This window comes from Bactrocera neohumeralis, chromosome 5 (genome assembly GCF_024586455.1).
Source record: "Bactrocera neohumeralis isolate Rockhampton chromosome 5, APGP_CSIRO_Bneo_wtdbg2-racon-allhic-juicebox.fasta_v2, whole genome shotgun sequence".
In the NCBI taxonomy this organism is placed as follows: Eukaryota; Metazoa; Arthropoda; class Insecta; order Diptera; family Tephritidae; genus Bactrocera; species Bactrocera neohumeralis.
In genome coordinates, this window is record NC_065922.1 from 20,081,106 (window position 1) to 20,094,580 (window position 13,475).

The 13,475-nt window shown below is 37.4% G+C and overlaps 4 protein-coding genes across 4 annotated transcripts; all 4 read right to left on the reverse strand.

Moving 5' to 3' along the window:
* Positions 1–2,805: 2,805 nt before the first annotated feature.
* Positions 2,806–3,786, reverse strand: LOC126758561 (uncharacterized oxidoreductase TM_0325-like). The gene has a single exon (XM_050472881.1). It carries the CDS (start codon positions 3,661–3,663, stop codon positions 2,896–2,898), a length of 768 nt encoding a protein of 255 aa, XP_050328838.1. The 5' UTR covers positions 3,664–3,786; the 3' UTR covers positions 2,806–2,895.
* A 937-nt stretch (positions 3,787–4,723) lies between these two features.
* LOC126758573 (uncharacterized oxidoreductase TM_0325-like) lies at positions 4,724–5,605 on the reverse strand. Its single transcript, XM_050472898.1, has one exon. It carries the CDS (start codon positions 5,558–5,560, stop codon positions 4,793–4,795), a length of 768 nt encoding a protein of 255 aa, XP_050328855.1. The 5' UTR covers positions 5,561–5,605; the 3' UTR covers positions 4,724–4,792.
* Positions 5,606–6,587: 982 nt separating this feature from the next.
* LOC126758574 (uncharacterized oxidoreductase TM_0325-like) lies at positions 6,588–7,557 on the reverse strand. The gene has a single exon (XM_050472899.1). It carries the CDS (start codon positions 7,430–7,432, stop codon positions 6,665–6,667), a length of 768 nt encoding a protein of 255 aa, XP_050328856.1. The 5' UTR covers positions 7,433–7,557; the 3' UTR covers positions 6,588–6,664.
* Positions 7,558–9,466: 1,909 nt separating this feature from the next.
* Positions 9,467–10,307, reverse strand: LOC126758571 (uncharacterized oxidoreductase TM_0325-like). Its single transcript, XM_050472897.1, has one exon. It carries the CDS (start codon positions 10,284–10,286, stop codon positions 9,519–9,521), a length of 768 nt encoding a protein of 255 aa, XP_050328854.1. The 5' UTR covers positions 10,287–10,307; the 3' UTR covers positions 9,467–9,518.
* Between the last annotated feature and the right edge of the window lie 3,168 nt (positions 10,308–13,475).

A 13,475-nucleotide genomic window follows, 5' to 3' on the forward strand; every position in this document is an offset into this window, starting at 1 on the left:
TGATAAAATGTTGCTTTTTGGGGGGAAAAATGCTTTTGAAACCACGGTTTGGATTGTTCAACATCACTTGGACTCTGCATCGGGGAAATCAACCGTTGAAATGTGGTTTGCTAAGTTTGAACGAAGCGACCGAGGATGATGAAAGCAGTCGAAGTCCTGTTACTGACGAAAACATCCAAAAAGTCCAAAAAATAACAGAAGACACTCTGAAGATAACAACTGAACGTGTACCTCATATCATTCACGAATATTCATATAATAAACCCATCGTTTCACTTTGAACTCCAATCGACAGTCATCCGAATTTACTGCCCGCGATGAACCCGCTCCAAAGCGTGGAAAAGCGGCAAGGTTATGGTGTTTGTATTTTGGGATCCGCTAAGAATAATTTTTATTGGCTACCTTCAAAAAGAAAAAGACCATGAAGAGCGACTATCACATAGTGTTATTGGACCGCTTGAGATCGAAATTAACGTAGGACGGCCACATTTGAATAAAAAGAATGTGCTGTTTCACCAAGACAATGGACCGTGTCACAAGTCAGTGAAAATGATGGCACAATTACATGAATTGGGCTTCGAATTGCTTCTGCATCCACCACATTCTCTAGATTTGACCCCCAGAGACTATTTTCTGTTCTGAGATCTCAAAGGCATGCTCGTTGGGCAGAATTTTCATCGAATGAAGAGATGCTCGCCGAAACTGAGACCTACTTTGAAGCAAAGGACAAATCGTACTACTAAAATGGTATAGTTGGAGGGTCATTATAATCAGTGTATCACCCTCGAAGGGAGCTAGTTGAGCTGAAAACCTTTTGACCACAAATAACAAAATTCTATGCTTGTCTTGGAGTTATAACCTTAACTAGAATACTGACCAAATTTCAGGATGAATTTATTGGTCCCAAAGCAACTCTACCAAAGCTACCGACGGTGATAGTCGTCCAAAGTGTTCGAACACACATCAGTCGGCCAAAAAGTTTTTTTCAGTATATTTGGAGTTTCAAGGAAGTTATTTTCTCAACTGCCACGAACATAATAAAATTATCAGTTGCAACGATTGAATGGCGGCAAATAGCTGGCAAAATTGTTAAGTCACAGGCTTTTCAATCGTGTAGAACCATAAAAACTATGCGGAAATTTCACAATCAAACGTAATTGACGGAAATTATATTTAAGTACGTACATACTTACATACATATAGTATACATAAAAATATTCTAGACTAAGCCCTCTTCACATTGTAGATTTCTCAGATCCATCAAAGCTGATAAATTTTTTTTTTGCAATTTTTTTTTGGATTTATAAATAAGTGGATACTTGAATTTTTTTATTTTTCTCACGCACCGACCGATTTATTCACCATTTGTAGTAATCTTACCTCGTTGAGTTCGTTATGGTATTCAATTAATAGCGTAGAATTCGTACACACTTATATACAAACAATATTTTGTAATAAGTGAAGGAGAGAAAGACCAAGTTCAGTCTCACTAGCTGCAGAATGGGAACGGATAGACCTCCGTTGGGGTTTTGCGGTTAAATACTAGAGGGTTGGGCTTCAATTCAGCTCAGTAAGAATGTACTCGCAAGGTACTACTGACCCAGCGTGAATCGTAAGAGGTCTATTGATTTCTTCGCCATCAGCAAAGTTCACCTTTCAATAGTTGTAAGAGTTCGGGATTCCTGCTGTGTGTTCAAAAAATATTCTGGATGCCAGCTCATCTCAACATTTCCTTATGAAATGCCCCGCCTTTGCCAAAACGAGGCTAAAACTCACACTCATAACTTTAGACTTCCAGGAGAAATAGCGAAAATAGCAATAAATTAGGTGCTAAACAGATTTGTGAAAGGTTCAAGGCGCTTTGTCGATAGCTGATATACAACTGCATAAGTTTTTATCTGGTTTCGCAAAATACCGTACAAGCGGTCTAAGTGAACTATCAGTAAACAATCAGCTACGAATTGGTCAATAACGCTGATAAAATTGAGTATTAAATATTAATACCTCGATATTATTTATCGCATAAGTATTGAAATTCAGTCGGAATTAGGCCAATATGGCATGTGATTGCCTTCGTCGTGTGGTGGTGAGTTCGAAATTTTATGCTGGTTAAAAGCTCTGTAGGCATAGTTTTTTTCGCTTTCCAAAATATCAGGTAGAAAGTGCGAATTTTCTTTGACAATTGTCTATGTTCTTACATGTGGGATAGATTATAAGCACGAATCCTACAGTTCCTTCGACGATTCTTGTCCTGCCCGCGATGTAAGTATGTAAAAAGGTCGTTTCAGGCAACAAAAGAGTACTCTTGTGAACGTGTCTCACTGGTTTATATTTAATGTCACTTCAGACATCGACATCATTTTGATCGTATTTTTGGAACCTTGTAGAACAATTGATCTAGCTTCCAGGTTTTTTTTTATCGGTACGTGCTTCTCTAAACAATTATTTATGTCGGTATTTCGAACTATCTTAAAGACAGCTAATGAGTTAGTGATTAGATTAGATTAGATAAGTAAATGTGTATTGCACCTTGACCTAGAGTCGTCTTTTGTGCCCTCTCTTAACTCACAACTACCCCAGCAAATTGATGATTTCCAATATACTAGGTTACAACTAGGTTAGGTGCTACAGAGGCGATGTGATCCCTATTTGGAAACGCAAGGGAGTTAGTGATATCACTGATAATTTTTAGATATTTTTTTTAGATGCTAAACAAAATTCTAACTTCTGTGACTCGATAATAAAAAAATAGATCTATTAAGCTCGGCTAAAAAATATGTTAGAAAATCTATGAAAACACTGCGATTAAATATTTATACTTTTTATTTACTGGTATATATATGTACACATGTATATATATACACGTTTTAACATAAAAAAATTTTCAATGATTAACTAACGCGGACACATTGCATGCTTGCCACCGTCGATGGGCAGCGTTGCGCCCGTTATAAAGCTGGCGTTGCTACTAGCTAAGAATATAATAGCATCGGCTACTTCGTTTGGTTCTCCGACACGTCCAAGTGCATGTGTCTCCTTACAACGTTCCAAATATTCGTTGACACCCTCTGGCGATAAGCCACGACGTCTATGAATATCCGTTACAATCACACCGGGATTTACGGCATTCACACGCACATTTTTCGACGCCAAATCCAAGGCGATACATCTGGTAAATTGATCCAGTGCTGCCTTTGAGGAGCAGTAGGTGGAAACACCCGGAAATGAACGCAGTCCGGTAACGCTGGAGACATTCACGATATTACCTTGGGTCTTGATCAAGTGTGGTGCGGCGTATTTAGTTAGCAGGAAGACCGCACGCACATTTGTATCGAAAATTCTATCAAATTGATCGACATCAATATCCAAGATATTGCCAACTTCGAAAATACCCGCGTTATTGACCAACACATCCAGTTGTCCGAATCGCTCAATTGTCGAGTTTATAATGCGTTCCGCATCAACTGTGACATCACCGGTTATAGGTAGAAGTTCAGCTTTGCTGTTGGCTGTCTTACAGGCAGCTGCGGTAGCTTTTAAATTTGCTTCGTTTCGTCCTACGAGCACCACTTTGGAATTTTGTTTGGCAAAGGCTACTGCGACGGCGGCACCGATGCCTGAACTTGCTCCGGTTACAATAACAACTTTGCCGACTAAACTCATTGCGAACTATTCGAAATCACGGCACTAAATTAACTAAATTCCGTATTTATAGACTGCAGTTTGTTACTACGCCGGCAGAAATGAAGCTCTCCCCACTAATAACTCAATATCACAATGGATTACTACGCATATGATTAGATAGTATTGAGAGGGACTTGACTTGAGTATTTATTAAGCATGTTAATTGCAATGTTTCAAAAGAAAATAAAATAAAATAAAATTATTTACACTAGTGCGTAAGTATGTATGTCCGCGGTGACCTTGCATTTTATGACTTGCACATTTTTGCATTCTATCTATCACACAGTATGGTATTTACAGCTGGAGCACATCGCTGCGCTCACTTTTCTATTCTCAACTAGAAGTTAAATGGCTCTCAGAGACAGAGAAAAATGCAAAAGCATATGTGTTGATAACACTAGTTTACAGTGATTTTGCGACTGTGCGTGAGAGGCTGGTTCTTGCTAATGTTTGGTTGCTTGAACCAATATGAACCGAAAGGCCTTGTTGATATAGTTTTTTTTTCGAATTTATTGTAATTTCAATTATAATAAATAATAAGAAACCCAAAATGAGAGTAAAAATTTCCTAACACGTAGGATTCTTTGTGTTTTAGGCAAGGAGTGTAGGGGTCAAACCATCACCATTTATTTAAATGACAAAAATAGCTATACGTGATGGAATATTTTTGAATTCAAATTAAAAATCAGAAAACTTCAAAAACCCCACAGACCTCTAATTACATCAGTAGCAAATTTCAACTTCAGCTTTGTTGAGTAGTGTAATTTCAGAATAGGTTTGAGTATGCATCTGTTCTCTATTTATGTAGGTATATTGACATAATTGTTTATATTTTGTATCGTATTGAGAACGAGACATTTTTGTTTGAGTAATCATATTTTTAGCGCATGCTTAGAGTGTTTCATATCTCTATTAGATATGCTGGCTTATCGGAATGATCTCAAGTGCAAAAGTACTCAAAATACAAACGGATTTTAAGAAATTTTTGTTGATACATATGAATGTAACCTAATAAATTTCCGCAACAAATCAAACGACATACATACATATGTATAATTATTTTAGAGCAAATTCTTTATTTCTACATATCTATATATCTTGAGAAATATTAACGTGGGCACAAAGCGTGTTTGCCACCATCGATCGGCAGAGTTGCGCCCGTTATAAAGCTCGAACTGTCACTAGCAAGGAAAATAATGGCATCAGCTACTTCCTTCGGTTCGCCGACGCGACCCAATGCATGCGTAGTCTTTGCATGCTCCAAATATTTAGCATAATCTGCTTCCGACATTCCTAAACGCTTATGGAACTCTGTTATGATAACACCGGGATTTACGGCATTCACACGCACATTATTCGGCGCCAAATCCAAGGCGATACATCTGGTGAATTGATCCAGTGCTGCCTTGGAGGTGCAATAGACCGAAGCACCAGGGAATGAACGCAATCCTGCGACACTGGAGACATTCACGATATTACCTTGTGTCTTCACGAGATGTGGTGCGGCGTATTTAGTGAGCAGGAAGACCGCTCGCACATTTGTATTCATGACACGATCAAATTGATCGACATCAATATCCAGAATTGAACCCATTTCACCAAAACCGGCATTATTCACCAACACATTCAACTGTCCGAACTTGTCAATTGTTGTTTTGATAATCTTCTCCGCATCTGTCGTTACATCAGCGGGGATCAGTAGCAGTTCCACTTTGCTGTTGGCTGCTTTACAGGCCGTCTCAGTAGACTTTAGATTTGCTTCATTTCGTCCTGTGATCACCACTTTAGAACCCAGCTTGGCAAATTCAACAGCTGTGGCGGCACCAATGCCGGAACTTGCTCCGGTTACAATAACAACTTTACCAGCTAAACTCATTGCGATCTATTCAAATTCACTGCGTTGAAACAACTGAACCGCTATGGCTTTTTCAGCTATTTATATTCACTCACAGCGGGCATTATGGCTGGCTATTTCACCACTAATAATTCAATATATTTCGGTGCAGAGATAAGATAAATAGAGAGCGGTGGCATACAAATGCCATAACTATCAATTTTTAGTTAGTTGCACTTGAAATAGCTTCCTTAAATAAATATTTATGCAAAATATATGATTCATTGAGTTTTTAATGTAAGTAAACTTAGGAGTATGCAGTTTCTCTAATACAGATGTGTTATATCGGAGAATTCGCAACCAACTTGCAAAAGTAAAGAGAGAGAGAGAGACAAGTAAAGAGAGTAACACTTTTCAAAATCACAAACATATAATATTGTACACTCACAGCGGCGAAATTTTATTATGTGTTCAATATTTATATAGAAATAATTGTTTATATTTTTTTATTAGTTTGTGAGCGATCAGTTTTTGTTTCATTCCACATCTGGCAAATATAAAGCCTTTGCCAAGAGTATTATCATATCTATATTATACCTACTTATATATGATAGCTATTGGTATGGGTCACATGCAGTGGCGTAGTTACAACTTCGGGCGCCCAGGGCCAAGGATGTTCTACCGCCCCCCCTTTATCTACCTACCTAAATATCTTCGATATTAAGTATATAAAATTTTGGAAGGCCACGCAAATCCTGAAGTTCCAAAATTCTCACAATACGGTTTTTGAGGAAATTGATAGTAAATTTACAAGATATCTTATTAAAAGCCATAGAAAAAACCCATTTTCGCCCTATATCTTGTACACTTTTGACACAATTTGCAGGAATTTTTGCCCGAATTGGAGTTTTAAAAAACAGCGAAGATCGTTTTGCCGCCCCCAAGACCTTGCGCCCGGCGCGACGGCCCCCAATAATACTCCAAACACAAACACAAACGACTTTTTAGAAATTTTTGTTGATAAGAATGTAACTTAATAAGTTTCCACAACAAATCAAAAGCCATATAATTATTTTAGTGCACATTTATATATATATTTATATAGGTATATTGTTAAAAATTATCAAATTACATTTGTAAGTAATATTAACGTGGGCACATGGCATGTTTGCCACCATCGATTGGCAGAGATGCGCCCGTTATAAAGCTCGAACTGTCACTAGCAAGGAAAATAATAGCATCAGCTACTTCATTGGGTTCGCCGACGCGACCCAATGCATGCGTAGACTTCGAATGCTCCAAATATTTAGCATAATCTGCTTCCGCCATTCCTAAACGTCTATGAAACTCTGTTATGATAACACCGGGATTTACGGCATTCACACGCACATTTTTCGGCGCCAAATCCAAGGCGATACATCTGGTGAATTGATCCAGTGCCGCTTTGGAAGTGCAGTAGACCGAAATATTAGGGAACGAACGCAAACCGGCGACACTGGAGACATTCACGATATTACCTTGAGTCTTAATCAGATGTGGTGCAGCGTGTTTAGTCAGCAAGAAGACCGAACGCACATTTGTATTCATCACACGATCAAATTGCTCAACGTCAATATCCAGGATTGAACCCGATTCACCAACACCGGCGTTATTCACCAACACATTCAACTGTCCGAACTTGTCAATTGTTGTTTTGATAATCTTCTCAGCGTCTGTCGTAACATCGGCGGCGATTAGTAGTAGTTCCACTTTGCTGTTGGCTGCCTTACAGGCAGCTTCGGTAGCTTTTAAATTTGCTTCATTTCGTCCTGTGATCACCACCTTGGAGCCGTGCTGGGCAAAGGCCTTAGCTGCGGCGGCACCGATACCAGAGCTCGCTCCGGTTACAATAACAACTTTACCAGCTAAACTCATTGCGATCTATTCAAACTTACGACGTTGTAACAACTGAATTGCTGTATCTAATTCGGCTATTTAAATACACACAAAGTGGTGTGCTATTTCACCACTAATAATCCAATACTTTTTTTTACATTGATAAGATAAATAGAGAGTCTTTTAAGTCAGTAGCACTTGAAATAGTTTTCCATAAATAGACATTATACGAATATTCTATTATATTTATATGAAGTATAAAATTCGACGAGTTTTTAATATACACGTAAATTGTTTGGAATATGGATTTCTCAAATTTAGAAGTTTTCTGTGCGAGAATTTGCAAGCAACTTACAAAGGTAAAGAGAGCGGTATAGAAGCCTCTCAAAATCGTGAACATATCATATACGCACAGCGAAGAAATTATATTTGTTTAGCGCTCTTTCTCGAAGACACAAAAGTTTGCAAAGAGAGATGAGCGCTTATTTCTTTTTTTGATTATTTATAATGTTAGGAAATAGTAAAGAGTCACTGCACTACTTGGAAATTAATATTCACAGCTTGGTGAGAACCTGAGAACCGAAAAATTATTATATTATCTTAATGTATTGTGGAAATAAAAACATATTTTAATTTTGTGTTAACCACCAGCTAGGTCTCACTAAACGACTTTTACGCTCGCGATTTATTTTTTTTAATCGCCCAGAAAGGCTGTTAGACAGATATAAAAATATGTATATGTCATGTCATTGGTAGTTGGGAGCGTAAATGAACATAAATAGAATGTTAACTTCCAAGCTCTCTCCCATTGGAATATGCTGGACATCCCTTTATCACAGCGCCAATAAAGAAATGCAGGTTAGATTGTCATTCTGAAAGTCGAAAACACTATATTGGGGATAACAGAAGGTTAGGAATGCATTAAATTTTGATAAACTGAATATTAAATTTAATTTCGCTAAGAGATCCTACTTAGCGTCTGAAATAAATAGTATAACGTCAACCGATTATTTGAAAATGCTTATGTTAGGTATATGGGAGCTAGAGGAGTTATTGACCCAATTTTATTAATTTTTGCCACAAAGGTACACTATTATCAGGAAAAGATTCTCTTCGTAATTCAATTATATATCTCGCACATTGGCTGGTAAATACGCTATAAAATTTGAGGACTTGAAAACTTATGGTCCGACATCGGTCATCTTTAATGACTCGGCAAAAACTGGGAGAGCTTGGCTGGGAAGTTTTGATTCATCCACCATAACTATGACCTGGCACCATCGGGCTATCATTTGTTTTGGTCAAAAGTTGACTTCAAGAGAAGCCTGTGAAAATTACTTGGCGCAGTTTTTCGCCGAGAAACCAGAAAAGTTTTACACCGATAGAATAAAGTCTCTAGCAGAAAAATGGCAAAAAGTGGTCGACCAAAATGGTACATATTTGATTCATTAAAGCTCATTATAAATATAAAAAAAAGTTGAAGTTTGTTTAGAAATACGAAAAGACTTTTTCGACTACCCTATATAAGAAGTAGTCGTGGCTGAAGTCCGATATGATCCATTTTTAGGATATTTTATAAACAAATCTCAGGCACATCAATTGTCCAATTTTGACACCGGTTCCTATGAGACCTTTTTGTTTCATGTGATATGTGAAATTGCTCTAACATACAGCTGACATAAAGTACAAACTGACCAATTAAAATTTAGTTTTTGTATCGAAAACTTTTTTTTATTTGTGAAGAGTATCATAAATTCGGTGCAATAGAAGTTAAGGTTGTTTTTATTTACCTTCTTTTCGGCTTAATTGTGGAAGGTTATAAGGTATTTTGGTTTATTTACAGTTTGTGAACATTGCTACGCTCACTTTTCTTTCCAAAACTAGGTGGCTCTTAGAAAAGCCAGTGGCAAAACGTATTCCATGAAAATTTCCTTGCTAAGTTTTCACAGATGCATTTTTTAATAGAGATACTTGCTTTTATTTTGTATCAGCTTATGAGAGAAAATGTCTCATGTCTTTTTTAACAATAATGTAACCTAATAAGGTTCCGCAAACAAATCAAAAGACAAATAATTATTTTAAATCATATTTTTTTATTTTTATATATCTAACTATTCTAGGAATATTAACGCGGGCACATGGCATGTCTGCCACCATCGATCGGCAAAATTGAGCCCGTTATAAAGCTCGAACTGTCACCAGCAAGGAAAATAATGGCATCAGCAACCTCCTTTACATCGCCGACGCGACCCAGTGCATGTGTGGTCTTCGAATGTTCCAAAAATTTAGCATAGTCTTCCGCCGACATGCCTAAACGCGTAAGAATATTTGTAACAATCACACCAGGACTGACAGCGTTGACACGCACATTCTTCGGTGCCAAGTCCAAGGCGATACATCTGGTGAATTGCTCCAGTGCTGCTTTGGACGTACCATAGACCGAAAGACCAGAGAACGAGCGCAATCCGGCCACACTGGAGACATTCACGATATTACCTTGGGTCTTCACTAGATGTGGTGCCGCATATTTAGTCAACAGGAAGACCGAACGCAAATTTGTATTTAAAACTCTATCAAATTGATCAACGTCAATATCCAGGATTGAACCCGATTCACCAACACCGGCATTATTCACCAACACATCCAATTGTCCGAACTTTTCAATTGTTGTTTTGATAATCTTCTCTGCGTCCGTCGTTACATCAGCGGGGATCAGTAGCAGTTCCACTTTGCTGTTGACTGCTTTACAGGTCGCCTCAGTAGACTTCAGATTTGCTTCATTTCGTCCTGTGATGGCGACTTTAGAACCCTGCTGGGCAAAAGCCTTCGCTGCGGCGGCACCAATGCCAGAACTCGCTCCGGTTACAATAACAACTTTACCAGCTAAACTCATTGCGATCTCTTCAAACTTACGACGTTGTAATAACTGGAGTGCTATGTCTAACACGGCTATTTATATACCAACAAATACAGGCATGTTGGCTTGCTATTTCACCATTGATTATTCAATATATATTATTTTGGCGCAGTGATAAGATAAATACGAGTATTGAGCGGGTGCATAAAAGTGTCGTACATCACAACTTTTCGGTCAGCTGCACTATTTTGTGGTTTATATTCATATCTTGACCCGGCCCTGATGCGGAAAATTTCGATTCAATCAAGCTGCAATACAATCGTTCGGTCTATTGATAGTATCCATAGTTTCATTTTCGTCTCAATATGGATAGTTTATTTGGACTGTCGATGGTTTATGCCTTAACTAGACTTACCAACAATGTTCATAAAATTGCTGAATTTCACTTGAAAAGATACATAATGCCATAGACTATGCCGGTATTCTGCTTGTCACGATTGTCTCATGTCTCTAATTGTCACAATCGTAATTTAGTGACTCCGTTAGTCAGGAGTCTCATTTTGGTATTCTGGCAGTTACAGTATACTACTATATATATAGTATACTACTTGGTAAGTCTAGTTATACAAGTATCAAATGTGAAGTCTAATATTGGATAACACTCTAGCAAGTCGCGGCTACGGAGACTCCAATGCATTGCATGAATTAGCGTGAAAACTAACACATATACACCGTGCAACTCATTAGCCCAATGCGTACGGAAGGCATGAACGAACACACTTACAAAAAAGTTTTGTCATTTGGGTCTTAAGAAACACAATGAAACTTTATTTAACTAATTTTAACACTTAAATTAGGTGTTGGATGCGTTAGAAAGAATGTTGCGGAAATAGTTACAATTGGGTATGAATCTCTAACTGTATCTTAAAGTTCAACATTTTTGATGCTATACATGCTCAGAATATTTTGACATACGTAGGTTGCTATATATATTTCTGGCCTAATAATGTAAAAAGACATATTTATCAACGAAAATGTTTTTTTTTTTTTTTTTTTTTTTATTTTTTTATTTTTTTTTTTTTTTTTTTTTTTTTTTTTTTTTTTTTTTTTTTTTTTTTTATTTTTTTTTTTTTGTCGATTGCTGTTTTGTTTCGGGCTCATACGCATAGATCCATGATTCGTCACCTGTGACGATCTTATAAACGTCTTTTGAAGCACCGCGATCATATTTTTTCAGCATTTCTTTACACCAATCCACACGAGCCTTTTTTTGAGCGATTGTTAAATTGTGCGGGACCCAACAAGAACAAACCTTTTTTTACGGCCAGGTGTTCATGCAATATCGAATGTATGCTGGTGGGAGAAATGCATAGGCATGCCTCTATCTGAAGGTATGTTACATGACGGTCTTGCATTATCAGTTCACGTACGGCATCGATGTTTTCTGGCACAACGGCTGTTTTTGGACGATCTTCACGGAATTCGTCTTTGAGCGAGCGTCGGCGACGATAGAATTCGTTGTACCAGTTTTTCACAGTGCTATAGGATGGTGCTTCATAGCCATACAAAGATTTTAGTTCATCGATGCACTCTTGTCGTGATAATCCACGTCGAAAGTTGTGAAAAATGATCGCACGAAAATGTTCACGAGTTAATTCCATTTTTTGGCCGAGATGAATTTTTTAATTCCCTGTAAATAAAACAATTCACGATTAAATGACAAAACGTTCTGAGTGATGTTATGCTAAAAAATGTCAAACTTTCCAATGGAAATGTCAGATTGCACCTGGCAACACTTAGTGTTGCCCTAGGCCAGAATATATATAGCAGCCCTCGTATAGTACATAGAGCTCGTTTTTTACAGTAACTAAAAATATTCATCTCGATCATAAAATGGAATTAGATAGCTAACATTTTCGCGCGAATATTTTTTACAACTTACGATGTGGATTAACTCTTGAAGAGTGCATCGCTGAACTCAATTGACTTTTGGGCGATGAAGTTCCATTTATGTAGGACCAGTGTGTATTTATATATGGTAAAGTCCTGACTTGGCATCGAACGACTTCTTTTTATTAACCTACGCAAAAAAAAAAATTTTCAACACCTAAAGAGGAGTTCAGAACACTTGTTTTAGAGATAACTCAATCAAAGTGGCAATAGCGCTTGGACAATTGGTTCATCCGAATTCGAAAGTATATAGATCTTAATCTTGTTTTATAAATAAATCCAAATATTAAAGTGTACAAAGCCAAAATATCATCAGCTAATTCGTTTCCCGGAACGCCCATCCGCCTTCCAACAACCTTACTGCTTCTATGTACGCTTAACTATCGATCTATAATGTATACTTATCTTTTGTTTCGTTTCCTGCGTTGTTAGCTACCTAAACAGCTTTCCTAACTGTAAAGACTTCTGTTTGGAAGATTCCTAAGATGCCTAAGGTCTTGCTCCGCTTAATAGATTCCGGCACCCAGTCCATCAGTTTTTAATCCGTTCGTGTATACATATGTTAAGGGGGTATTCTAGTATAGACATTTGAAAAAATCGAAACATTTTTTTTCATAATTCGATAGTTTTGATATTCAAAAATATCTTCCTAAAAGGATTTTTCAAAACTCAAATTATTTTCAAAGTTATAACCATTTTAGAATGACGAAGGTAACTCAATTAACTTCAATAAATGACCGAATTATTTAGAAGCATATTTATTACTTTTATATCGCTATCTATTCTAAGAAATACTCATGGCGTGTTTTTTGTTGCGGTTATAAAGCCTCGAACTGTCACTCAAGAAAAATAATCAGTCGGATTTATTTGACGCGACTTTGTAGACTTTGAATGTTCCAAAAAATTTATCTTCTATCACTAGAAGCAAGACGCAAAAAATAAAAAATTACAGCATTCACACGCACATTTTTTTATAATAGTTTTTAAAAAGGTGCAGTAGACCGAAAACCTTCGAACGAACGCAAACCGGCGACGCTGGAGACATTCACGATACTACCTTGGGTCTTCACGAGATGTGGTGCGGCGAATTTAGTCAGCAGGAAGACTGAACGCAAATTTGTATTCATGACAAGATCAAATTGATCGACATCAATATCCAGGATTGATCCCCATTTACCCATACCGGCATTATTCACCAACACATCCAACTGTCCGAACTTGTCAATTGTTGTTTTGATAATCTTCTCGGCGTTGTTACATCATGGTGATCAGTAG

What these genes read in the sequence shown, in the direction of transcription:
- LOC126758574 (XM_050472899.1), bottom strand. Translation starts at nt 7,432, where the DNA reads ATGAGTTTAGCTGGTAAAGTTGTTATTGTAACCGGAGCGAGCTCTGGT.
- LOC126758573 (XM_050472898.1), bottom strand. Translation starts at nt 5,560, where the DNA reads ATGAGTTTAGCTGGTAAAGTTGTTATTGTAACCGGAGCAAGTTCCGGC.
- LOC126758561 (XM_050472881.1), bottom strand. Translation starts at nt 3,663, where the DNA reads ATGAGTTTAGTCGGCAAAGTTGTTATTGTAACCGGAGCAAGTTCAGGC.
- LOC126758571 (XM_050472897.1), bottom strand. Translation starts at nt 10,286, where the DNA reads ATGAGTTTAGCTGGTAAAGTTGTTATTGTAACCGGAGCGAGTTCTGGC.